The 22,397-nt window shown below is 49.6% G+C and overlaps 9 protein-coding genes across 9 annotated transcripts; 3 read left to right on the forward strand and 6 right to left on the reverse strand.

Annotated features, from left to right (window-relative positions):
• Positions 1 to 465: 465 nt before the first annotated feature.
• Positions 466 to 1,856, reverse strand: COCVIDRAFT_84445 (hypothetical protein; the record flags this gene model as incomplete). The annotated part of the gene is made up of 2 exons (XM_014706914.1): positions 466 to 728; positions 797 to 1,856. The coding sequence occupies 2 exons, from the start codon at positions 1,854 to 1,856 to the stop codon at positions 466 to 468; spliced, it is 1,323 nt and encodes a 440-aa protein (XP_014562400.1).
• A 1,126-nt stretch (positions 1,857 to 2,982) lies between these two features.
• COCVIDRAFT_84556 (hypothetical protein) lies at positions 2,983 to 5,254 on the reverse strand (the record flags this gene model as incomplete). The annotated part of the gene is made up of 3 exons (XM_014706915.1): positions 2,983 to 4,595; positions 4,679 to 5,096; positions 5,207 to 5,254. 3 exons carry the CDS (start codon positions 5,252 to 5,254, stop codon positions 2,983 to 2,985), a joined length of 2,079 nt encoding a protein of 692 aa, XP_014562401.1.
• A 279-nt stretch (positions 5,255 to 5,533) lies between these two features.
• COCVIDRAFT_84466 (hypothetical protein) lies at positions 5,534 to 5,942 on the forward strand (the record flags this gene model as incomplete). Its single annotated transcript, XM_014706916.1, has 3 exons — positions 5,534 to 5,585; positions 5,649 to 5,773; positions 5,838 to 5,942. The coding sequence occupies 3 exons, from the start codon at positions 5,534 to 5,536 to the stop codon at positions 5,940 to 5,942; spliced, it is 282 nt and encodes a 93-aa protein (XP_014562402.1).
• Positions 5,943 to 6,249: 307 nt separating this feature from the next.
• On the reverse strand, positions 6,250 to 7,993 carry COCVIDRAFT_21847 (hypothetical protein; the record flags this gene model as incomplete). Its single annotated transcript, XM_014706790.1, has 2 exons — positions 6,250 to 6,481; positions 6,528 to 7,993. 2 exons carry the CDS (start codon positions 7,991 to 7,993, stop codon positions 6,250 to 6,252), a joined length of 1,698 nt encoding a protein of 565 aa, XP_014562276.1.
• Positions 7,994 to 9,805: 1,812 nt separating this feature from the next.
• Positions 9,806 to 11,201, reverse strand: COCVIDRAFT_84538 (hypothetical protein; the record flags this gene model as incomplete). Its single annotated transcript, XM_014706917.1, has 2 exons — positions 9,806 to 9,935; positions 9,985 to 11,201. 2 exons carry the CDS (start codon positions 11,199 to 11,201, stop codon positions 9,806 to 9,808), a joined length of 1,347 nt encoding a protein of 448 aa, XP_014562403.1.
• A 2,216-nt stretch (positions 11,202 to 13,417) lies between these two features.
• COCVIDRAFT_84388 (hypothetical protein) lies at positions 13,418 to 15,207 on the reverse strand (the record flags this gene model as incomplete). Its single annotated transcript, XM_014706918.1, has 3 exons — positions 13,418 to 13,580; positions 13,632 to 14,995; positions 15,049 to 15,207. The coding sequence occupies 3 exons, from the start codon at positions 15,205 to 15,207 to the stop codon at positions 13,418 to 13,420; spliced, it is 1,686 nt and encodes a 561-aa protein (XP_014562404.1).
• Positions 15,208 to 16,726: 1,519 nt separating this feature from the next.
• Positions 16,727 to 17,626, forward strand: COCVIDRAFT_84309 (hypothetical protein; the record flags this gene model as incomplete). Its single annotated transcript, XM_014706919.1, has 1 exon — positions 16,727 to 17,626. One exon carries the CDS (start codon positions 16,727 to 16,729, stop codon positions 17,624 to 17,626), a length of 900 nt encoding a protein of 299 aa, XP_014562405.1.
• A 915-nt stretch (positions 17,627 to 18,541) lies between these two features.
• COCVIDRAFT_84196 (hypothetical protein) lies at positions 18,542 to 20,342 on the forward strand (the record flags this gene model as incomplete). Its single annotated transcript, XM_014706920.1, has 5 exons — positions 18,542 to 18,970; positions 19,031 to 19,498; positions 19,547 to 19,750; positions 19,807 to 20,020; positions 20,095 to 20,342. 5 exons carry the CDS (start codon positions 18,542 to 18,544, stop codon positions 20,340 to 20,342), a joined length of 1,563 nt encoding a protein of 520 aa, XP_014562406.1.
• A 281-nt stretch (positions 20,343 to 20,623) lies between these two features.
• COCVIDRAFT_32869 (hypothetical protein) lies at positions 20,624 to 22,084 on the reverse strand (the record flags this gene model as incomplete). The annotated part of the gene is made up of 3 exons (XM_014706921.1): positions 20,624 to 21,252; positions 21,327 to 21,941; positions 21,997 to 22,084. 3 exons carry the CDS (start codon positions 22,082 to 22,084, stop codon positions 20,624 to 20,626), a joined length of 1,332 nt encoding a protein of 443 aa, XP_014562407.1.
• Between the last annotated feature and the right edge of the window lie 313 nt (positions 22,085 to 22,397).

Genomic DNA, 22,397 nt, shown 5'->3' on the forward strand with positions numbered 1-22,397 from the left:
TCGACACGATAGAAAAAACACCCCGGAGATGGACCAAGCTTTGGATTTTTGAAAAACAGAAAGACAGCAAGACTTCTCAGTCTGCACCGGTGTGGAAACGCCATGGATAACGCCCTTCTAATAGATTTGCCAACGGGTAACCCAACAATGCTCTTTCTCGTCAAATGCTGCACACCGCCACCTTTGCTTTACCGCCTAGTAGATAAAAGAGATATAGAAAAAAAATAAGTAGTCTATCGAGCGAATTTCCTAGTTGCAAAACAATGCCTGAAGATGCAAAAAACGTCGCGGCCAAGATTCAAGAAACCGGTCAAAGGCCCGATAAGCGAATGACCTTGTTGTGAAGCCAAGAAAAAGGAGGATCGAAAGGAAGTATAGGTGGAAGTGCAACTGCCGAATCCATGATACAGCCGCCCTTTCTTTTTCTTAAGACGCCAATAGAAGAAAACAAAGAGCCTCCCCTTCTTAATCGTCCAACTCGCTAGGAGCCTCTTCAAGTTTATGCCTCCGCTCCTCATCCATTTCCTTATACGAAGCCCAAGACAAGAGACTAAAGGCCCCAATGATTAAAAGACCGCCGACAATAGCGGCGGGCGTAAGTGGCGAGTTGAGTGGCGGAGGAAGCAACTGGTCGACTAGCGCAACGATAAAAATAGTAAGAAGTGCTGCGACCGAAGAGAGGACGGGCGATGTAAGGGAAATGAGGGCGAGAAAAGAGCCAGAGAAGGCTAGAGTTGTAAAAGTTAGCAAATATGTCTGGAAAAGCTGGAACAAAGGAAAAGAGAAGGAGACGTACTGGCATTTGCCAAAACACTAATAGCCATCATCCATGCTTGCTCTCCCTTGGGCAGCTCGAATATTTCCCAGCCCATCCAGTGGAGCAATGGTAATGGAATCCACAGCACACTCAAGGTAAATGCGCCAATCAAGCTGCCAAACAGATTTGCAAAGATGACGCCTTTGTTTGGTGCAGCGCCCTCGGGTGGACAAGCCAGCCGCTTGTATAAGACCTCGTAGAGACCGTACAAGACGCTACCAACGCCAATGACCAAGTTGCCAAAAGCGCGGTTCTCGGCTTCTTGTGAAGGCGGCGCCTTGTCACCGCCGGCCCCGCCGCCAGACTTGGAGCCGTGCTTTGCGGGCGCCTGGTCACCGTATGCCACAACAAAGACACCGGCAATGGCAATGGCGACGGCCAGGACCTTGCTGGCGCGCACCTTTTCATGGAGGATGGGGATGCTGAAGGCGTAGGCGAAGAAGGCAGAGCAGTTGTAGATGGCCGTCAGGTCGCTAGCAGTCGTCATGTTAACGGCGACATACCAACTGCCTCCTGCAAGAGTCAAAGCACATGTAATGAAAGCAGTCATCTTCATCATGTACTGGACGGGTGAGACTTGGGATTGCCGAGGCGTGGGGTGGAGCGTCTGGTGCTGGACCATGAGGGCCGTCTGGCGCAGAATGTGGACGTGTCTGCGCCAAAACGTCGGCCAGGGCTCGCTCCAATGCTGGAGACGGAGCAGGGCAAGAGTTGCAGGCCACAGCACAACCCAGGAGCCGTGGGTCATGTACAGCATGCAATACGGCTTCTCCCATTTGAGCTGGTGCTGGATGTACACGGCCGTCTCTGTCTGCACAGTGAAGCTGATCAGGCTCAGGGCCAGCAGGAAAGCAGCATACGTGTACTTTCTCCGTGTCTCGAGCTTTGCCTGTGTCTCTGGGTCTCGCTCGTGAAAGTGGTGTGTGCTCCTGCTTAACAGACCCTCGTCGACGGTATCGTCCTCGGTCTTGCGCCCCAGCAGAGGGGAGTTGGCGCGGCCATCGGGGCGCTCGAGGGAGGGTCTCAGGTCGGAGGGCATGGCTGGGTCGTGGTCATCCCAATCGTCAAAGTCTCGGGCCGGATTGCGCGGCTGTCGTGAGGAGGAGCGTGAGCGCGAGAGATGGCGCGCGTTGGAGGCGGGAGCGAGGCTGAAGTCGTCGGAGAGGGTGTGGGCGAGGGCACGAGGAGTTGCTGGGGGTTTCTTGCGTAGAGGGATCGACTCAGGCATATAAGGCGGTTGTTGGGCAGAGCAAGAGGCCGCGCCGAGTGGCAGGTGATGGGTGAGTGGGCCTGGGGGGCTGCAGCGTGGGAGGTGACCAGGGGGGGGGGGGAAAGGTGTGGCGGTGTCTTTTTCTGGGAATTGATTTGCTTGGGTCCGGCGTAGGCGTCAAATGCTTAGTAGTCGTGACTGGCGACTGGCGATATCTGTCTTCAGGTGCCTGGTGGCATCGCAGCCGCGTACTACTGCAACACGGCCAAGCCCCCTGCATGCCGTAACCTCCGTGCAAACTCCGCTGACCTGACTCTCCACCTCCCCCACGGCCCAATCGCAGCTGAGCCCACTTGCCGCCTACGCGTCTTTTCCCTCGCATCCAATCTCCCCGTCTCAGCCAAGTCTGCGTCGAGCTGTATTTTCCATCGTGTTACTCATCGTTTACCCTATACAAACACCACAAGCCGCCTTTTGGATGGGTTTTCGTCCTCCAGACCCCTTGGCAATTTGACGTGCCATGCCGCTGTCCGGCGTCATCACGTCATACTTTAGCTGCATGCATAGTCGAATCACAACCCAGCTTCACGAGCGGCCTTGCCTGCTGTCCGCGTCTCTCAGATGACCAGACTCTGCATCCTCATGCACCATCAAGTGACTTGCTTGCCCTAGTACAGATAGATAGAAGCAGCCTCCAAGCCCCGTGGGGGACTCCAGCAGGTTATTTTCGACGTACTCCTATGTGCTGAAGCCCAACAATGACAGCATGACCGATAACAGAAACAAAAGTGATCACGATTCCGTGCGTCCATTAGGAACTAGCAGTTCTGTTATCTCAGTCGTAAAGTGCTCGTTACCCTATCCGTCCTCACTAAATCATAGCCCAACAACCAAGAAAGAATGCGCCGGGGGAATCAAAAACGTCGGTGGCAGACATTTGACCAAGTTGCTCGAATCACACCGGGCTACCATCCAGTCCTTCGGCCCGCTCTTGCGTCTCTGCCTCTTCCAACTCCTGCAGGATCTCGGGCAGCATCGACTCAACGTCTTCTTCCCGCTCCCCTAGTGCTTTTGCAATCAGCTTCTTGTACGTGCCCTGCTTCTCGCTCATGCCCGCCACGCTCAAGTTGCCCACCACTTCTCTGACCAGCTCTCTCCGCTCCAGCTGTGCTCGGTGCAGCAGCAGCGCCAGACGCATCTTCTCCGTAATGTCCACTGGCGAGCTATCGCTGTTTTGCTGCGGCATGCTGCTGCACAGTCGCCGCAGCTCCGCCTTTTGCTCAATCTCCAAAAGCGACTCTGCTTCTTCCACCAGGAGCCGCAGCTCATCTTCTTGTTGCCGCTCCGCCTCTTCGTCATTGAGATCAATATGTAGCCCCTTTGAAATGCTCTGCAGCTCCGCTACTTGCTTCCGTACAGCCTCTAGTTCTGCTTGCCGCCGCTTGACCACACGTTCGGCGTCGAAAAACTCTGCTTCTTTCTCTTGTAACTCTGCCTCGTATGCCGCCGCTAGTTCCTCGCACTTTTCCAGCAACGTGGGCGCTACTTTGGTCATCAAGTGTGAAGCAGTCTGTGACCGGTACTGCACTGACTCTCGGACTGCCATGTTAGGCACGGGTACCGACATCAGTGGCCCACCGTCAAAGTGGGGAACATGTCCGTTCAGTCGGTGCTCTGGTGCTGGCGCAAACGGCGATGACGAGGCCTGTCGCGTTCGGCCATGCATACGTCGTCTTTGGTTGAGCTCTCGGATCAGGTCGTCGGCAGTCTCGCCCTTCTTGTTCGGAATGTCCACTGCTACGTTTCGTCCCAACAGGCTTCGCACGCACTTCCTCGCACCGTTGCGTGCAGCAATCATAATGGCTGTGTCGCCGTTCTGATCCGCTGCATTCAAAAGCCTCGTGACTTCTTCCGGTATCCACGTTTCTGAGAGCTTGTTGATGATGCAGTCAAGATACCATCTTGCACAAACATACTTGTTTGAACTGCTCGTAGTCGCTGCAATGTGGTGAAAAACGGTACTGCCAAACCAATCTGTCCTGTGCACCGTTTGCTGGAATATCTTGACCATGCTCGGCATCGTCTCCTTGTCGAAGTTGTTGGTGAACATGACGGCGCGCATCAGAGGCGTCTCCAAGTTGTTCGACAGACAGTCTAAACGTGCTCCTCGATGTATCAGCTCCTTGACCACGCCAACGTCACCCATGGCCGCTGCCCAGTGCATCGCCGCATGTCCCTTTTCGTCAATCGGCCGGTCTAGGTTGATGCTTGGCGGTGGTTCTGGCCACGACACGGCTGCTTCATGGTCCAGTAGCATAAAGTAATCCAGTAGCTGGTCGGCCCATATCTGGTGTTGTTGGTCTAGTAAAGACATTTGGTCCATCCCTCTCTTCCGCTTTCTGTTACCGTCGGCCGAATATTGCGACATATCCATGAGATCAGCATCGCCCAGCATCGACTCCGAAATCACCGTCTCGTTGTCCGGTGTGTCCTCACGGTAGATCTGCGACCTCTGCGAGTTTTCATACGGGTCTTCACTGGCTTGCGACCGCGAATTGCTCATGAGTGCTGCACAATACATCAGCGCAAATTCTCTCACATGGTTGCATCGACAGGAGACTGGATAGATTCAAGCAAATGGACAAATTTACCATTGTGATTCGCAACCGCAGCTGCAGCAGCCGCCGCAGCTACAGCCGCCGCAGCCACCGCTGCTGCCGTTTGCCTGGGTGGCTTCATGCGATTTGACGCAGCCGTAGCATGCTTGGGCGCAGGAGGCGGGCTCCTGTCACCTGGCACATAGTCGAAGATGGCGCGCATCTTGTCCAGTACGCCGTTACGCTCCGCGAGCCCGCGCCCCTCCTCGAGCGGTATCCATGTGCCCTGGTATTTGCCATATCCACCCTGCACCTTCTCGTGCACGCCCTTTTGCACCTCGCGCTCCAGGATACGGGTTCGCGCCGGCTTGTCATAGTCGGCTACTTTGAGAATGTGTGTAGCATTGATCCAGTCATCGGCACGGCGGCGCATGACATGGTGGCCGTTGACATTGCACTCATAGACGGGGACCTGGGGCGAGTGTTAGCAGGGAGGCCGAGGTGGTGTGATGGTAGTAGCTGTGGCAGTCAAGTAGCATCGAGGGACATTGGACAGGCAGAGGGCGGGTTGTCGCTACGCACATTACTGTAGGTCGCCGAATATATTTTGCCATCGGGCGCCGGGGGCATTTTCACCATTCAGTAAAGCACAAGCGGCGTCTTGCAGGCGTGTCAAGTGATTTCGTGAAGGCGTGTCTGCGGTTCGCGTCAGACCTGGGGGGAAGTCGCGTTGCAAGGGCCGCGGTCGCGCCTGCCCTGCCCTGCCAAGCATCGGGGTCGGGCGGTGGCAGCTTCCCTTTGCCGACCGCAGTGAACCTCAGCAACCTCGCCCGCAAACGACGCTCCCGCCCACCACTTTCCCCTCGTCCTGCGTGCCATTGACGACAAACACCACCCTGGGCCGCCAATATGACTGTTACAGAATCCATCAAGCATGCCATCGGTCTCGGAGAGCCCCGGAGTGAGTGCGCCCACGCATCCAGCCGTAATTGGCTCCGCATACCAGACACTGACAATTACACAGAGGCTACCCGTGAGGAGATGAGTGCTGCTAAGCTGCCCCTACCCTACAGAGATTCATGCGCACACCTTCTGATTCCGCTGAATCGGTGTCGGTACGAGGAGTACTACCTACCATGGAAGTGCGAGGTGCGCAAAAGCCCATTTTCCGTGTACGTGGGGGAACCGCAGACTGACTGACTACGTTGGACAGAATGAGCGACACTCGTACGAGAAATGCCAGTACGAGGAGTTCAAGGAGCGCGTGAAGAAGATGGATGAGCTGAGGGCAGCCAAGGGCGGAGAGCGAAGCAATTAGAGCGTTTGCAGGTGCCCATGCAGGGTAGATTACGGAAATGACAGTCATGAGCGGATGCCGCTGCATGTATATACCGAAGCAGCAGAGGACACGCAATTTCAGCACTAAAGTCACTCAAAGGCTACCAGACATGACGCCATGGCTTGAGGACATGGCAGCGACTTGGGGCCTTCTTTGAGCCCTATGAGACAGGCTTGATCAGCACTGCAACGCAGGTTCACGCTAAAACAAGACTCTAATTGATATTTGTTCCAAAATCACGATGGTCTGTATAGGCAGAGACAGATACATATGTACAGTCAGCTGTTTACAGCTTCGGCTTGGGGTCTTCCGGCGCAGCCCTGTTCCTCAATTCTTTCCTCAGAATCTTGCCAGACGGGTTCTTGGGTATTGCATCGACAAAATGCACGCCGCCTTCTAGCCGCTTGTACTTCGCAACACGCTCCGCCAGCCATGCTTTGATATTTTCCGCCATTTCCGGCGTGGCATCAGCCAAAGACCGAAGCACAATGTATGCGCGTGGCAATTCAGTACCCTCACTGACCATGGTTAGCAGGTGTGCCTACATGTGACTGCAAAACTTACGCCTGTACTCCGATGACAGCAGCATCTTGTACCTGAGGATGATCTAGTAATAATGCCTCCAGCTCAGCGGGCGCAACCTGTAGTCCCTTGACCTTGATCAACTCCTTCTTTCTGTCCACGATATGAAAGTGCTGATTGGCATCCACGTATGCTGCGTCTCCAGTCTTCAACCATCCGTCTGGTGTGATGGTCTCCTTTGTCGCATCGGGCTTCTTCCAGTACCCCTTCATGATATTGGGGCCACGCACCCAGAGTTCACCTTGTTCACCTTGAGAAGCTTCAACCTTGCCCTGATCATCCAAGACAAGCTTCGCCTCGATGTTCGGATACAGTTCCCCTACGGAGGAACTGGGATACTGTATCGAGGGATAGTGGTTACAGCCAATAGTTGTGAGTTCCGTCATGCCCCACCCATTTCTGACGCTGATCTTGCCTGGTGGCCAAAGACGTTCAAACTCTTGTTTGATTTGGCCACCGAGAGGAGCAGCGCCAGAGTTTACTTCCTCCACTGAGCTCAGGTCAAACTTCTTGGTTTCAGGGTGCTTGGCCATAAGTACAATGATGGGCGGCACCAAGACGAGATCCGTAATCCGGTATTTCTGCACGTACTCTAGCATTTGCAGCAGATCAAACTTGGCCATCATGTACACTGGGACCCGCAGCTTCAGGGCGCACATGCCGAACCAGGATTGCGCCATGGCATGGTACATGGGCAGGAAGATGAGAAACCTTTTTCGCGGCCGCAACTCTTCCCATCCCTCCTGTTGCTGTGGAACTTGCAACTGCGCAACGCAATTCGAAACGTAGTTCCTATGCGTAATCATCACGCCTTTCGCCATGCCCGTCGTGCCTGACGAGTAATTCAGCGCAACAACGCGATCCAGCTCCTCTGCGGTGCGCAGCTCCGGCCAAGTATATGCTTCGCCTCGTTCCGGTGTATCTAGCAGTTCCGTCCAGTGCCGAATGCGTCCCAGCTCCGAGTCGCGTTCCACCTTTCTACCTTCAAACGTCGCGGCTCCATCATCGAAAACAAAAATACGATCCGCACTCAACCCGACTTCTTTCGCGGCTGCGATCCCCGTGTCGAGACTGCCTTCTGCGCAGATTAGGAACCGTGCCCCGCTGTCTTGTAGTTGATATGCCAACTCCCGCACTACATAGGTTGGATTCGCGCCTGTGAAGATGCCTTCAGCCATTATCGTACCCATTAACACAGCAGGGAAGAATAGCGTGTTCGACGAGAAGAGTAGCACGCGATCCCCCAGCTGCAATCCTGCGCGCAGCAGACCCGATGCGAAGCGCTTTGCATACTGCCGGTGGCCGTGTAGCGAGAGGAAATGCGACTCTGGGTTCGCAGCGGAGATGAGAATCGGTGTTTTGGGCAGCGGATCGCTCGGAGAGTCGAAAATGAAGGTTGGGAGGGAGACTTGGGGGACAGGGATGGTGAAGCGGGGTTTTATGGGCATTGTTGCTTTTAACTTTGAAGTAGTAGCTAGGTATCAGGTTCACCTAGAGATGTGTTAGACGTCTGTATCGCGTGGAGATGTTGTAGTAGCACTACTTCAACTACTACCTTTTTCCCTTCTCTTGTCCTGCAGCAAAAAACGACGAAGTCTCAAATGTTCTTCACGCGTTTATATTTATTTAGAATAAATTACATTATATACTGTCCTTTTTAAATACTCCTTTTCTCAGAACAGTAATCACGACGTTGCTCCCTCCACCCTTTCCCATACAGCATCGTATGAAGCATCACTGCAATCCCTCGGTTCTCCGCACGCTCGACTACCAAAAGCGGTAGTGACATGAGGGAAAGTGTGTCAGGTTGCTTGGTTCAACTGTTTTGCGTTTAGTGCAATAATGTGGTAAGGGTCGAAGTCGACTCGTGTGCGGCGAGTACGTGCGGGGCTTGTGGGCGCGGCCCGAGGTTACCGAGTTCTTGCAGGAAAGATGGGAAATGCGAAATGGGATGGAGGGTTAGTGTGAATAGGTTGGTGCGGTTTGGACTAAAGACTTGTGAGGGTAGTATTTGGGATTGTATGGAAAGGAGGTTTTTTTTTGGATAACGGGTGTGGATGTGAGATTCCATGTGGTGGTTGGTTGGGTGATTATTTTGGGTTTTGAGTTGCGGTTGTTTCGGATCATTAAACTTTATAAGACGTAGTGATTTTTTTTCTCGCTCAACTAGGTTATCATCCTGCTACCCATCTACGTTGCTGATTTTGTTCGAGGGGAGTTGTTGTTTAGTGGGTAACGGTACAGTGCCCTGCGTATGATAGCGCCTTGCCAGTAAAAATTCCGATCCACATACAGCTTACGCTTGGCGCTGATTTACCGCGCTAGTAGTAAAACTAGCCTTCTTGAATTATGCTAAATTATTAGTTGACGTCGTGTTTTAACTGCCTACATCATGCGAATATGTTCCGGATTTTCCTACCATCGCAATTTGTCGGTTCCTCGGCTACTACGGTGCACGGCACAGGAGAGCCCGGATTGTTGAGGAATCTAGCATCTGGGGCTCCACGTGGACAGATCGAACATGCAGAAATCGCAGGGCCTTTTGTAAGACCTAAAGCGTGGAAAGTTTAGTGTAGTACTAAATAGTACGCTTGCTAAGCCGTACAACGGTCATCCCTGCTTCTCCCCTGTAGCTTGCAACGACCGCATCAGCTGTAATCATCTCCTTCGTATTCGGAAGCATGTCATCACGATCTAAAAGACGGTGTGATGCTCATTTTAGGTTGCTTAGAGGGTATATTTTGACATCAGAGTCACACGAGCATCTTTCTTGGAAGTGATGTCGTGTGGGTATACATCTGGCACTGGGCGCTTGCATTTAGTGTTAGTCGTGGAATAGCCACAACTGATTTCAACAATCTGTATATAGTGTACAACTCAATTTTGATAAACATTATCCTAAATTCTAACACACTACTCATACGTATCGGGATATATCCCAACGACTTTCACGTCAAAGAGTGGCGTAGTCCAATGCCCATATACTACAGTCTCGCGCACCGTCTACAGCACGGTATACTACGATGTCAACATGAAGAAATTTGATGCAGAGACTAGAAAGACTATGTGAATTAAATGAAGAGAGCTTGTAACACCATCCGTTATGCCACGTCCGTTATGTAACACCATCCGCTATGCAACTATTCAGATATATGGGCCTCAAAGAAAAACCAACCCTGGGGTTGAAATGGAGATATTCTCAACATAGGAAAGTACAAACTGAGAAAGAGAAATATGGAACAGACTGCCTCACACTACACTCATGAGATGTACCGATTTGGATGGTAGATCTCCGGGTTGAAGTACGACGTCACAGACAGCCCTGTCTTCTTGAACGAGCATGTGATATAGGTATGCAGACCAAGTTCAGAGTCGAGAGATCTATGTGAACTACAATCACGGTTAGTTGTGAAAGCAGAAGCTCTACATGCATACTTACAAGATATCCGAAAGTGCTTGGACGTATTTATCCGCCATCGCCGACTGTCCGCGACGCTCAAAGTACGTGGCCAACCCCTGGGCAATGGAGAGATCGTTTTTGGCATAATGACGGACAGGAATATACACTTTTGGAACTATATCGTGTGACACCGGTTTGATCTCGAAGTAGTAGAGGATACCCGAGGTCCGGTGTGGGACGTTCGGCAATTCTTGGTCCGAGGAAAAGTATTCTGGCAGACCAAGGACCAAAGACCACAATTCGCGCAAGCTAGCTAATGAAGTGGGGTTGAGAGGCTTACTGGCACCCAGTGAAAGCATTCGACATACGCTGTCGAAAGATGTTTCTCTGTGACGGAGGTAGATCTTGACTCGTGACTTGACGGGGACGACACAGTCGATGCCAATGATTTCGATCTGGGGACGACTTGGACTGGTTTTGGAGAATGTCGTCAGGTCGGAGTTGAACCTGCGAAAGTTGTTCATGAAAACGGGTCCAAGATGCGCCTTGCATGAGTCGATTGCTTGGACCACCAGTTCGGGAACCGGCGTATCTGTCTCGACTGCCTTCAGGCCAGGGATAAAGTAGGCCTTCAAGGAGGGAGTTCCGACATCGAGATCGAAAGCAACAAAGTGCTGCGATCGCCCGTTTACCGAAATGTGTTTTGTGTCGAGCTTTTTGTGGGTTGTGGTGAGAGCCTCGGAGAACGCGTCGAAAATGGTCAGGTCCAGACTCTTGTGGAACGCTGGCCGGAGCGTATCTATAAGTTGGAATACCATCTTCTCATTCAGCGGGTCGGCTGAGTTACCCGCATGTTTTCCGATTGGCTCTATGGAGAAGCGAACGCGTGACTCCCCGGCTGACATTCCCCATTCCCAACTCAATTCAAGAGGGGAGCAGTCATCCGTCATGAAGCTTTCCCATCCGTTTGGGTGGCCTTCGAGTGAGGGTCTTCTACCAAGAGCTGGTAGAATATACATGTAGTAAAACAGCAAATGTTTATGCTGTGTATCTTGATCGTACCCAATTAATTCCATCATGCGCGCAAGGATGGGCCCGGTCGTTTCCCACCAGAAGCGAGTGTCTTCGTCGAAAACGGTCAGTGATTCATTGAGGGATAGCCATACTCCCAGGGTCTTTTGCTTCGTCTTCTTCGGTTCCTTGGGTTTCCTTGCAGCAAGGCTGCGAATTCTCCGAAAGAGACGAATAATCTGCATTGTTCTTTGAATATTTGCTCGAAATTCGAGGGAGAAAAAACAATAATAATACATATGCATATGCAAATGCCTCACAGGAATGCGTCATTTGTCCAACTAACCATCACACCTTGTACACGTGTCGCTGTCCCCGCAGGAGGCAAGTCAGCCCAAGGGAGGGGTGTGGGAATCTTACATGCGCAATCGTTGGTCGCAGATTGAAAAGTCTAGTCCAGATCGGCCTAGGTCTATGCACCATTCACGCGGGTGTATTAGACAAACAATGCTGATGGTTGTGAAACCAACATTTATAATACATGTTCCGTATTTGCAACACAGATTTATTGTTAGTAATATATTCAGAGCTAAGCGGGCCGTCGGGATCTTCTCGGCCGAAAAGAAATTCATGTTTGGCTGCTTTTCTTTTTTCAGATTCGCGGCTTCGTGATGTGTAATATCGTAGTAATATCTGAGATAGTCGATAGCTCCTTCGGAACACCATACCATAGCAGCACTAACACACCGCCTAATTCTATAGACCGGAAGTGAAACTACACCGCCCTAGCGGTATGTTTGGTTCGAAAAACGATCGATCTTGTAATTATGCAAGTACAATACTAGCGTGGAAATAGAACCGAAAATGCGGTGTTAGAGAGAATGCAAAAGTTGTCTGAATTTGGAGGTTGATTGACTCGATAAAAACTGAAGGATCTATAGAGTTTTAGTTATACAGATGTAAAATACTTCGTGTGGGGTTGGATGTGCATTTACTAATAGAAAAGGTCCACTTAGGATTTTTTTTCCTGAGCTGCTGATCACACAGTTGTCAGTGGACCTATCATTTGCAATGATTTTGGGAAAATCCAGAGATATCGGCTTTTTCTACCGCACCACTCTCTGAGACATCTCCTCGGGGCTTTCCATTTTTATTTTTTTACCATTTTCCTTTTTCTCACATGGACTAAGATTAGCCCGCACAGAATAACGGATGTACTTCCCAATTGACAGCCACACTCCAGACCTCAGGGGATAGCTTTGAGCGGGATGTTTGAGTGGTTATTGTAGCATGTGCTCTAGAATACTTCAAACGTCGGTGAGGTAACCGGCCCGTTTGGTTTGTCTGCACCGTTGGCATTCAAAAGAGTCATGTGCACATCAGCCATCTTCAATTCGGGGGTTTTCGGAATCTGCGTGTCCAATGCAAACACACAGTCCTCACATGGACCATCACAGTCTCTTCTTTCACGATCAGTATTGCACCATTAAGTTGTGGGAGCATCATGAATGCTCAACTCACTTCGTGAGCACTAGGATCTCCTTTCTTAAGAAGCATCCCAAAAGTAGCGGCTATGTCGTCAGCAATGAACCGAAGAACGTGGGGAGAGCTAGAGATGATATCTTGGCACCGGGCGCCAAGTATCTACTGTCAGACGTTAAGAGATGCGTATACGCACGGGCACAGTACACGTAGGTTAAGCCCTGTTCTAAGTCGTAAACCGACTAGTTTAGCTTCTTCGCAACTTCTAGCGTACTGTGTATTTTCCATAGCCCTAGCAAGGCGAGTCAGTATCGGTAAGAGCGCTAGACTCGGACACGTCGGTCTGATGGAGTGATGTTGAAACCCACCTGCACTTGCATTATCTCTCGCGGCTATCTGCCAAGAAAAACAATATTTTCTTAGAGGCGATCTGGAATAGCACATATGTCTTGTCAACCACGAATTCATCGCTGAAATCTCCTGTGCCCCACATGCAGAGTCGAATTTCGCTGCAGCTTTGACGTGGATGGAAGCGGTGAGAACATGTCACTCTTGATGCATTGTCGTGACAATATACCTTTTAGAGACTTGTGGACTAGTCTAAAATATATGTTACTAGAGTCAGAGGTGCTAAGGCAACACGACGGTTCTGTCGGACAAAGCGTTAATGGAGTCTTTGACAGCTATTATAGCCAAAATATATCACTTAAAAGGTGCTACCAGGCATAAAATAACAGTAGAGCTTGTAGTTGAATCATAGAAAATGGGCTTCTCTGTGCTTGATTCTCTGAGTTTTGGGTAGCTTTTAGAAGAAGGAAAAAGCCCTCTGATCACTGCGGAAGCCATTTTCACGGCGAAAGCATCGCGTGAGAACATGAAAAGTGAAAATCATGGTGATTGCACTTGCTGTTTACATTCCTATCCTGCCTTTTCATAGTACTTGACACAAGCTAAAGGTAGTGTTACGTCCCAGCGATTTTCATTTCTGATAGAATGTACTCATACGGTACTTAGTCTCTCCCTCATATGGTCTAAGATCTGCCAGCGCTTGTTCTCCTTCCTTTTCAATGGTTTCCTTGATTCTATCACTTCGTGGCTTGATGCTTACTTTGAAGATGTTTGGACGCATGTTTAGGCCATTGCTGCGATGTGGTCAGCTTTAAGTTTGTGAGTGGAAATTATGATCGACCTACGTGTAGTCATATATGTCGATAGGAATAGGCTTTCCACTTTCGTCTAGCGCTGGTTCAATCTTGAAGCCCCAGATCAGTCGCGCAACCGTCAACCATGTTCCCTGTTCAGCAAGTGCCTGTCCTGAGCACACTCGTCGTCCCCAGCCGAAAGTCATGTATCCACGTTCGCCAGGAAAAGGCCGTGAGTCTGGATGGTCTTTCAGGAACCGGTTTGGATTAAACCGATCAGGGTCCGGAAACTCGCGTTCATTATGATGGATCGCCCATACATTGCCCTGCACCCACGTCGACTGTGGAATCAGGTAACCCTTGTAATAGTCATCTTGCACTGGTGCATGAGGTTGCCCACCAATAATGGCTACAGAACGCCAACGGAACACTTCTTTAACAAAAGCGCGTATGTAGGGTAGGTTTGCTTCGTCCTCGAACGACGGGCTTCGGTCTGGCCCTACCACACGGTCCAACTCTTCCCTGGCTGCTTCAAGAGTTTCCGGGAAAGCGCGCATCGCAAGTACCGCTGTGATGAGGGTACTACTCGAAGTATCCGACCCTGCACCAAATAGGTTGCCAGCCAAGGAGGATATCTCTTCCTTTCTCAATCCGTGCTTTTCTTGTTCCCTAAATAGCATCTTTACGTAGCAGTCATCGTGACCTGGCTTCTCATTGGCTTCGCTCGCTAGTGAATAAAAGAAGTCATGACCGCGATGTGACTTTTTCCTTGACCCCATTCCGTGTTTCCAGGGTGCATACTCCGTCGGCACACGAGCTAATGCAGGGAATGTCTCCATCAACATTGGAAATGTCTTGCCAGGCACATTGAGGTCGGCGGCGCGATGCATCAACGCAATTACTTCTGTAATGATAGGATCTTCCGGACTTGAAACTCGCCTCCCAAAGCCAATGATCGACACCACACTCGTTGCGTATCGCTCAAAGTGCGCTACATATTTCTCGGGGGTGTGAAGCAAGTCAAGAGCAACGACTTTGCTCTCGTCATTTTGAAAGCTACGATATTTCTTTACCTGCTGAATGCCAACACCTTGGTGTGTCAACTTACGCAGCATCCGAAACCGTTCACGTTGAGCCGGGGTTGTAGTGATTAGGTTGACGAGGTTATTCTGGCCCGAGCCCAGCTCTGCAAAGACCAACATGCGTGGTCGCGAGCAGTATATGCCTGCCCTCTTCTCGAGAAGCTCGTTCGCTGTCCATGCATCATTAATCCATACAGTTGGATTTCGCCCGATCCAATATGTGATAAGTGGTGTGTTCAATTTCTTGGACAGCTCTTCGAAATATATCCATGGTTTGTTATCGGGTAGTTGGAAAGTGTTCCCGACGATAGGGTATGGGAAGGGCCCAGGGGGCTTCTTAGCATCAGTAAGGTAATTAGTCTTTTTGTCATTATGACCTTATTTACCATCTTCGATCTCATGTACAGCATCCAGGCATAATCGGCGAGAATACCGAGCGCGACTATCCCGAAGACTACGAGGGCGACGTTTCCAGCACCAAATTTTGATATACCATGCTGCAAGTAGTGAACAGGTAGCGCCTCGAAAAGTTGCTCAATCGCCATGTTGCCGAAAGGTGTGTGCTCTTCCTGCTGAGGTGTTTAGACAAAAGACGCTTGAGCTTTTGGGGGTACGTTCGTCAAGGCAAATCAATACAAGCTACAATGCATAGCACTGATCCACTAATGTATCCGATGACCTAAGATTCAATATCGGCTTGCAGATTTACTACTGTCATATCTTTCTGCAACTCCTAGTGCAGCCCTCTCTTGGAGACTCACTGGCGCGGAGCGGGCTACCCCACATCCCGGGGGTGGGGCATGAACGTCGGGTAAAGTTGAACCTTGCGAAGACTGCAACCTGTTTGAAAAGGCTAGTAGAGTTGGAGGCCCTTATTGGCTGTATTATATCGCCTATTTAAGCACCTGTGTATCTGGCGTCACCAATGGTGTCTATAGGAAAGGTAATAACTAGACAAAATTTCATTGGCTGGGATCACATTGCGACGTTGACTTGCGACGTGATTGAGCGACATGTTGGGTATTGTCGATCTGCTGTATGTTTCAGCCATTGATTCGTTCTCATGAACACCGAGTATTAGCACTAGTAACATTACGCAATCGCTCATCATTGCCGCCCATAGTAACCATATCGCTGTAGCGCTACGCCAACAACATGATGGAAGCATTGTGAAATTGGGGCTGCGATCTTGAAAGAACAAGGCTCGAAAACAGGTGATGTGCGGAGAGAATTTGTATAGCTCGTTGGACTTATCAACAGCAAGTATCAGGTCAGCTTGGCATGATAAATAAAAATTCCATGATGATCCATTAGCAAGTTCTCTCAGTGTCATGTCTCACTGGAACCATGGTCCCAATTACCCCTATAAAGTCGTGATTCTTCATGCGCACAGACGGAAAAGAATTATGCCACTTTTTACATCCTTACGACGAACGAACAAGTCACTGTGGCTCTGAAACTTCAGGAAAAGTGGTATGGATAAGGACTTGGTCATGCTTGAATGTTTTGTCGAGGAAGAGAGAAAACCGTTACAAAGTTTTCGTAAGTTGGATGATCTACCTGGAGAGATATTGGGCATGATCTCTGGATATTTGACGAAGAAACAATTGCGCGAGTTTCGAAAGATCGGCAGCCGGTATATCGCGCAACACATAGATCACGACTTTGTAAATGCGATATAATCCCAGTTCAGTATACCCATCCGCTGACAAGTAATTATAGGCTCAAGCACACTTCCGCCATCGCATCTGTAAGACGACCAACCACAGTGTCAGAAACCTCGAAAGACTGAGCATCCCACGATTCGTCAAGCATATTCACACACTGGAAATTCGTCTTGACCTCGGATCTCGTATTCAACCACTGAGAGAAGAAGAATTACCAGTTCTCGATGAACTTGTTACACTGGAAATGCTCGATGAAGCAAGACTCTTTGCTGTTGTTGAGGACATTTTCAAACAAGCACTGCAACTACGGGAACTGATCATTCGAGCACCAGAAGGCCAGGTTTACACAAAAGACGGACATTTAATGGCTAGGCCAGTGCCTGAAGACTATGAGGAGATGTGTGATGACGAGTTAGAAGGGCTCTTAATTCTACATTCTGGACAACATCAAAGCATTGATGCCTATACCATTTGCGATTTTGTCTCCCAACTGATACGCTGCACACAAACGAAAGCGTCACGTCTTGAGATGCTCAGAATCTTGGATTTTGCGAAATCAGAGTGGCAGTCATGGCTGGCTTCGGCAGAATCGATACTCGACGGGATGACATACGTCCCAGTTCTGCAGAACTTGACCACCATAGATTTACAGCTGGAGATGTTTCCTAGCAGGGAGAACATTTGCATGTCAAGCCTTGTCGAAATTACCAAGCAGAATGCCAACCTGAAGGTCTTGAAAGTACGCACAAGTCCGAGAAGCATTAGGTACTACCGCACCAGCAGCGAGGATTGGGCGCCGCTACTTCAACAACTTGGCAGCGATCCACCGTTTCGTCTCCGAACACTTGAATTTGATGGACTTATCTCGAGTGAATCGGCACCAACTCTGGACCGTATTGTTAACACACATAACCCGACTCTTCGCCGGCTGGTCATGGAGCATACTAATTTCCACTATCCAAACACCCTCCATGCTCTCTTCAGCTCTCTGGCCAGGTCAAACGTGAACTATTTTAAATCAAACTGGCTGTACCTCCATCGAGGGTATTACCTGTTAGCCCTCAGGGTGTACTTTCAAACAATTTTCGACGAGGTCATTGAGCCGACAATTCGACATATCGATGAGTGCGACGACGAATCTTGTTGGGACTGGGTCGAAGTCTTTTGGGACGTCAGCAGTTTTGACACCCCATTGGTCTTCGACAATGAAGATGGCTGGCATGGAGAGGGTTGGATGAGGCACTGCTTCATGAACACGGTTGCATCCATTAATTGCGGGGCTATAAGAGATTATTGAGGAGGATATTTTTCAACATTAGCAATAGTTCTGTAGCAAAAAAGACGGGGGATGTTTGGATTACCGCTCTCAGGACAGAAACACATGGAATACTCAAAGTCACACTATGCGCTTCAAGGTTTATTTATCCACCCAATCACCACATAAACAAAAATCTCTCTGATCCTACTGATGGCACACTGGGCCGGGGCCAGCTATCCTTGCAAACAACATAATGCATGATTATGGAGTTACACAATTATGTACCCATCCATCCCAGCCAACGGGATAAGTTGGCGCGCCCCACAAACTTGCCCCACATGAATGTCTCGGGTAGTAGCATACCCTCATCTTTTTTCTTGTATGGTGTTGACTTTCTTGGCTACGAGAATGGCCACTATCGCAGCTCTTCTAACGAAAATTCCGCCAAAGCTTTAACCAAGCTGCTGGCCTTGCGGAAATCAGTGAAGATGCCGAGCAAAGATCAATACACAAGACAAGGCGGACCATGCATGAGCGAACAATGAAACATTAATAAAGCTGATGCGATTCTTGATTGTTTGTTCCTCCATCCAAAAGATCTAGAATTTGCTTAGGCATAATCATGCAATACGTGGGAATGAGGAGGAAACGCCATTGGCCTAGCGAAACCAACTGCAGCTTGAACACTCCATTCTAAACTCAAATTATAGCTACGGTGAAGCGGGGTACATATGCTTCATGACCACTATCGGCAAATACTGCAAGTCGGGATTAGCCCACCGGTGTCGATCTGCCCAGTTGCATCCAGAAATGAGTGTACAATCGGATTGTGGAGGCCCTTGCACACCTATGTATGAGAGGTTGTCAACAACCTGATTTCTCTGGCTACCAATCTTTGTCTGTCCCATCAGCTTTTTCTCATTTCTACGTATAACTTTAGAAATAGTCATCGAAATGCCAGAACTCGACAGCAGTCTGCTGTCCAATTGGAAATGTGTCGCAGCATGCACCCTGGTCTCAATGTCAACTTTTCAATACGGCGTTGACTTTGGCGCCATCGGTGGACTGCAAGCTATGCGTGGCTTCCTTGAAGTCTTTGGACATCCTGATCCCGCTAGTCCAACCGGCTGGAATATCTCGACTGAGCGACAGCAGCTTATGTCCTCTCTAATGACTCTGGGCGCGTTCGTTAGCTCAGGATTTGCAGGAGTTGGGGCGAAGAAATTAGGAAGACGACACTGTTTGTGGCTAGCCAGTGCGCTTTGCTGTATCAGTAACATTGTCATGATGACTACGACAAACACGGCAGGATTGTATGTTGGCAGGCTGTTTATTGGACTTGCGAATGGCTGGTACATGACATTCTCGCAGTTGTATATCCAGGTAAGACTACAATTGGAACCCTACTCACCATCATGATTTGGTTGCTTAATATCGCAACAGGAATCTGCACCAGCCCATTATCGCGGTCTTCTTATATCCGTATATCAAATATGGGTTTCGATAGGTACCCTCGTAGGCACCGTGGTCGACAACGCAACGCACGATATGAACGGCCGCAAATCGTACCTCATCCCATTAGGGGTGATATTCATCGTCCCATTCCTCATGTCCGTTGGTTTGTTCTTCATCCCTGAATCCCCACGTTGGCTCGTTCTGGTCGGGAAGAATGAACAAGCTGAGAAATCGCTGTTTTGGATGCGTCCAAATCCAGCGAATGTACACATCGAAGTTGTCGAGATGAAGGCAGCCATCGATGCCGAGAAAGCTGTCAATGCTAGTGCAAGTTTCATGGATATCTGGAGGAACCCAGTCGACCGTCGACGCACACTGCTATCTATTGCCGCAGTGTCGACTCAAGCTGCATCTGGTGCCATGTTTGTAATTGCGTATGGCACATACTTCTTCCAGGTAAGTTGCAAAGGTTTCGATCTCACGTAAATACTGACTTCGATGCAGATGGCAAACGTCGGCAGCCCATTCATGAACACGTGTATCTTGATTGCTGTCGGTATCGTTGCGGTAACGGTCAATAGCTGTATCATCTCCAAAGTTGGACGGCGGCGCGTTTTCCTCATGACCGGTCTATCGATTTGTGGTATCACCCAGATGATCATTGCAGCTGTTTACCATGTTAATCCTCGCACTACTCGCACGGGAAAGGTACGTCTTATCGGAGCTAAGAACTGATTCTTGCTTTCCATACTAACGGAGGCAAGATAATTGTTGGAGTCTCGGTGGTTTACATTTGCGGATACAACGGCATGATTGCGGCTTATTCGTGGCTTGCTGGCGGAGAAATCCCATCACAGCGGTTACGGTCATATACCTTCGGCGTTGCATCTGCCGTTGCCTTTGCCGCTGCTTGGCTCACCACTTTTACAGCACCCTATTTTATCAATCCTGAGTCTCTCAATTGGGGACCAGAATATGGTTAGCTCCCTTTCTTGAATGCCTTGCCATGTTCACGCAAATGCCTTCTACAATAGCACTAACTTCCCGGCTAGGTTGGATCTGGGGACCATCCTGCTTTATCACAGTCGTATGGGTCTACTTCTATCTACCAGAGATCAAGGACCGCACACTTGAAGAGGTCGATGAGATGTTTGAAGCGAGACTTCCAGCACGCAAGTTCAGAAAGTATGTATGTGTTGGTCATTATGTACAAGGTAGAGATGAGAAGATCGAACGGAGTGACAGCGAGAAGAACGAAGCTGTACATCAGGAAGTTGTTAGCGTGGGGAAGCGTGACTAGGATTGTCGATGGACGATAAAACAATCTGCTAGCTTGTTTCTGATCATGTGGTTGTATCATCTCTTTGTTAATCATGAATGGAATCTTTTGCTCATCTTTTCGAAAAATCCACTCAACATGTTCATAAACTATGAAAACTACACCTCGCCACAAAGTGGATCTTAGGATGAATGAGGATGTATGTGAGAGTATTTGCATGCGTTGTATCGATAAGAGTAAAGATTACAGAGGCGACTAGCATATTGTAATCTCTGAGATCGTTCGTCAAGCTTAGACCGGAACTACGTGGCCACGCTCGTAGCCTTCTTGATCGCCTCATCTCCTACTTCTTCCGCATGCTTCTGCGCATCATGCAGGAATACCCAATCCTCTCTTGGGAACTGTATAATAGTAGGGTCTTTCTTCACCTTCTCCCAATCCGTCTTGTGCCACATATCCCTAGTAGTCTCCCCAGTCTTCTGCACCGCTTTCACACGTTCGTACCGTACATCTTGGTATGCTCTCAACGCTCCTTTCACATTCCCTTTACCTGCCTTCCTCAGCAACACTGCCAGCGTAACACTGTCTTCCAACGCCTGAGTTGCGCCTTGTGCGCTCGTCGGCAAAAATGGGTGAGCGGCGTCTCCTAGTAGACATATGCGACCATGACCGGGTGCAGATCCGTATCCAGAGACCCAGTTGGGCAGCGGATCCCGGTAAACAAGCTTCCAATCTACCAGTTTCTCTTCCGGCGTCTTAGAAACGATTTTCCAGCACATAGGATCCCAGCCTTCAAGGACCTTGCGCACGTCTTTGAGATAGCCAGGGAATGACCAGGACTCCTTGATGTCATGCGAATCGCGGTGGGTCAAAACCCAGCAGCAGTCCGAGCCATTCTTTATTGTACTGAAAAGAAAGTGTACATCTGGCCCTATTGTTGATATTAGTTGCTACCACTTATCGCGCACTTAGATCAATGGTTACAAAGGACAAAGAAAGACATACCAATCCAGCCATTGAATGTATCACCATTCTCACAAAACTGCTTAGTCTCCGGATCCGCAATCATGTCTTTGTTCGAGAACCATGCTCTCCAAACCGCATACCCACTACTCTTTGGTTTGTCCTCATATCCGAGCACTAGTGTTCTGGCTTTGCTTCTGACACCATCACTTGCCACTACAACGTCGCCAGCCACTCTCGTTCCATCCGCGAGCACAACGCCTGCTTCCTTCTCATCCTCCCAGTAATGCTCGATCTTTTGTCCCAAGTTGATTTCTACACCAATCTCTTTTGCATATTCAAAAACAATTTCATGAAGCTCACCCCTATGCCCGTTGAAGTTCGGCGCCTCTTCATTGCGCGGTGGCGTCTTTTGATTGACTACTATCTCTCCGGTATCCCACTTGTGAATGTTGAAACCATAATTAGTCAAGTCGATGGAGACCTTGCGCATTTCACGCGCAACGCGACCGTCGTTCCAGCGTGCGAAGATGCGACCCCCATTAGGTCCGAAAGTAATGATGTCGCCAAGAACCTTGAGAGAGGGGAAAGACTCGTAGATTACAGGTGTGTGGCCATGACGGATGCATTCTATGGCCGTGGACAGGCCACCAAAACCTAGTTGATCTTTTTTAGAAAGTTGACATGTCGTGAACCCTTGGCTAGTATGTACCTGCACCGACAATGATTACTTTGATGCCTGTTTTTGGAACAGCGTCATTGGCCTGGACTCTATTGCCATTTGTCTCCAAAGAGGCCATGTTTTGTGATTCGTTTTTGTCTATTATTTCACGGACTAGGGTTCAGAATGAAAAGAAATGTCACGCCCAGAATGTAACAATGAAAGAATACGATAAAACTGATCGCGGTACTCGATATGGAAGTGAACTTCATTCCCGAAAGCGCGGGGCAGTACAGCCCGCCACTTCCCGAAGGCGTACGGTACTATCTGCCGATCAGTGAGCTTGATACCTGGATTCAGGCATCCAGGCGACATGCCTCCGATGACCTGCACACTCACGCGAGCATAGACACGGCACGTCACTCTGCAGGCTCATTCGCGGTATATTGATT

This window comes from Bipolaris victoriae (genome assembly GCF_000527765.1).
Source record: "Bipolaris victoriae FI3 unplaced genomic scaffold scaffold_1, whole genome shotgun sequence".
In the NCBI taxonomy this organism is placed as follows: Eukaryota; Fungi; Ascomycota; class Dothideomycetes; order Pleosporales; family Pleosporaceae; genus Bipolaris; species Bipolaris victoriae.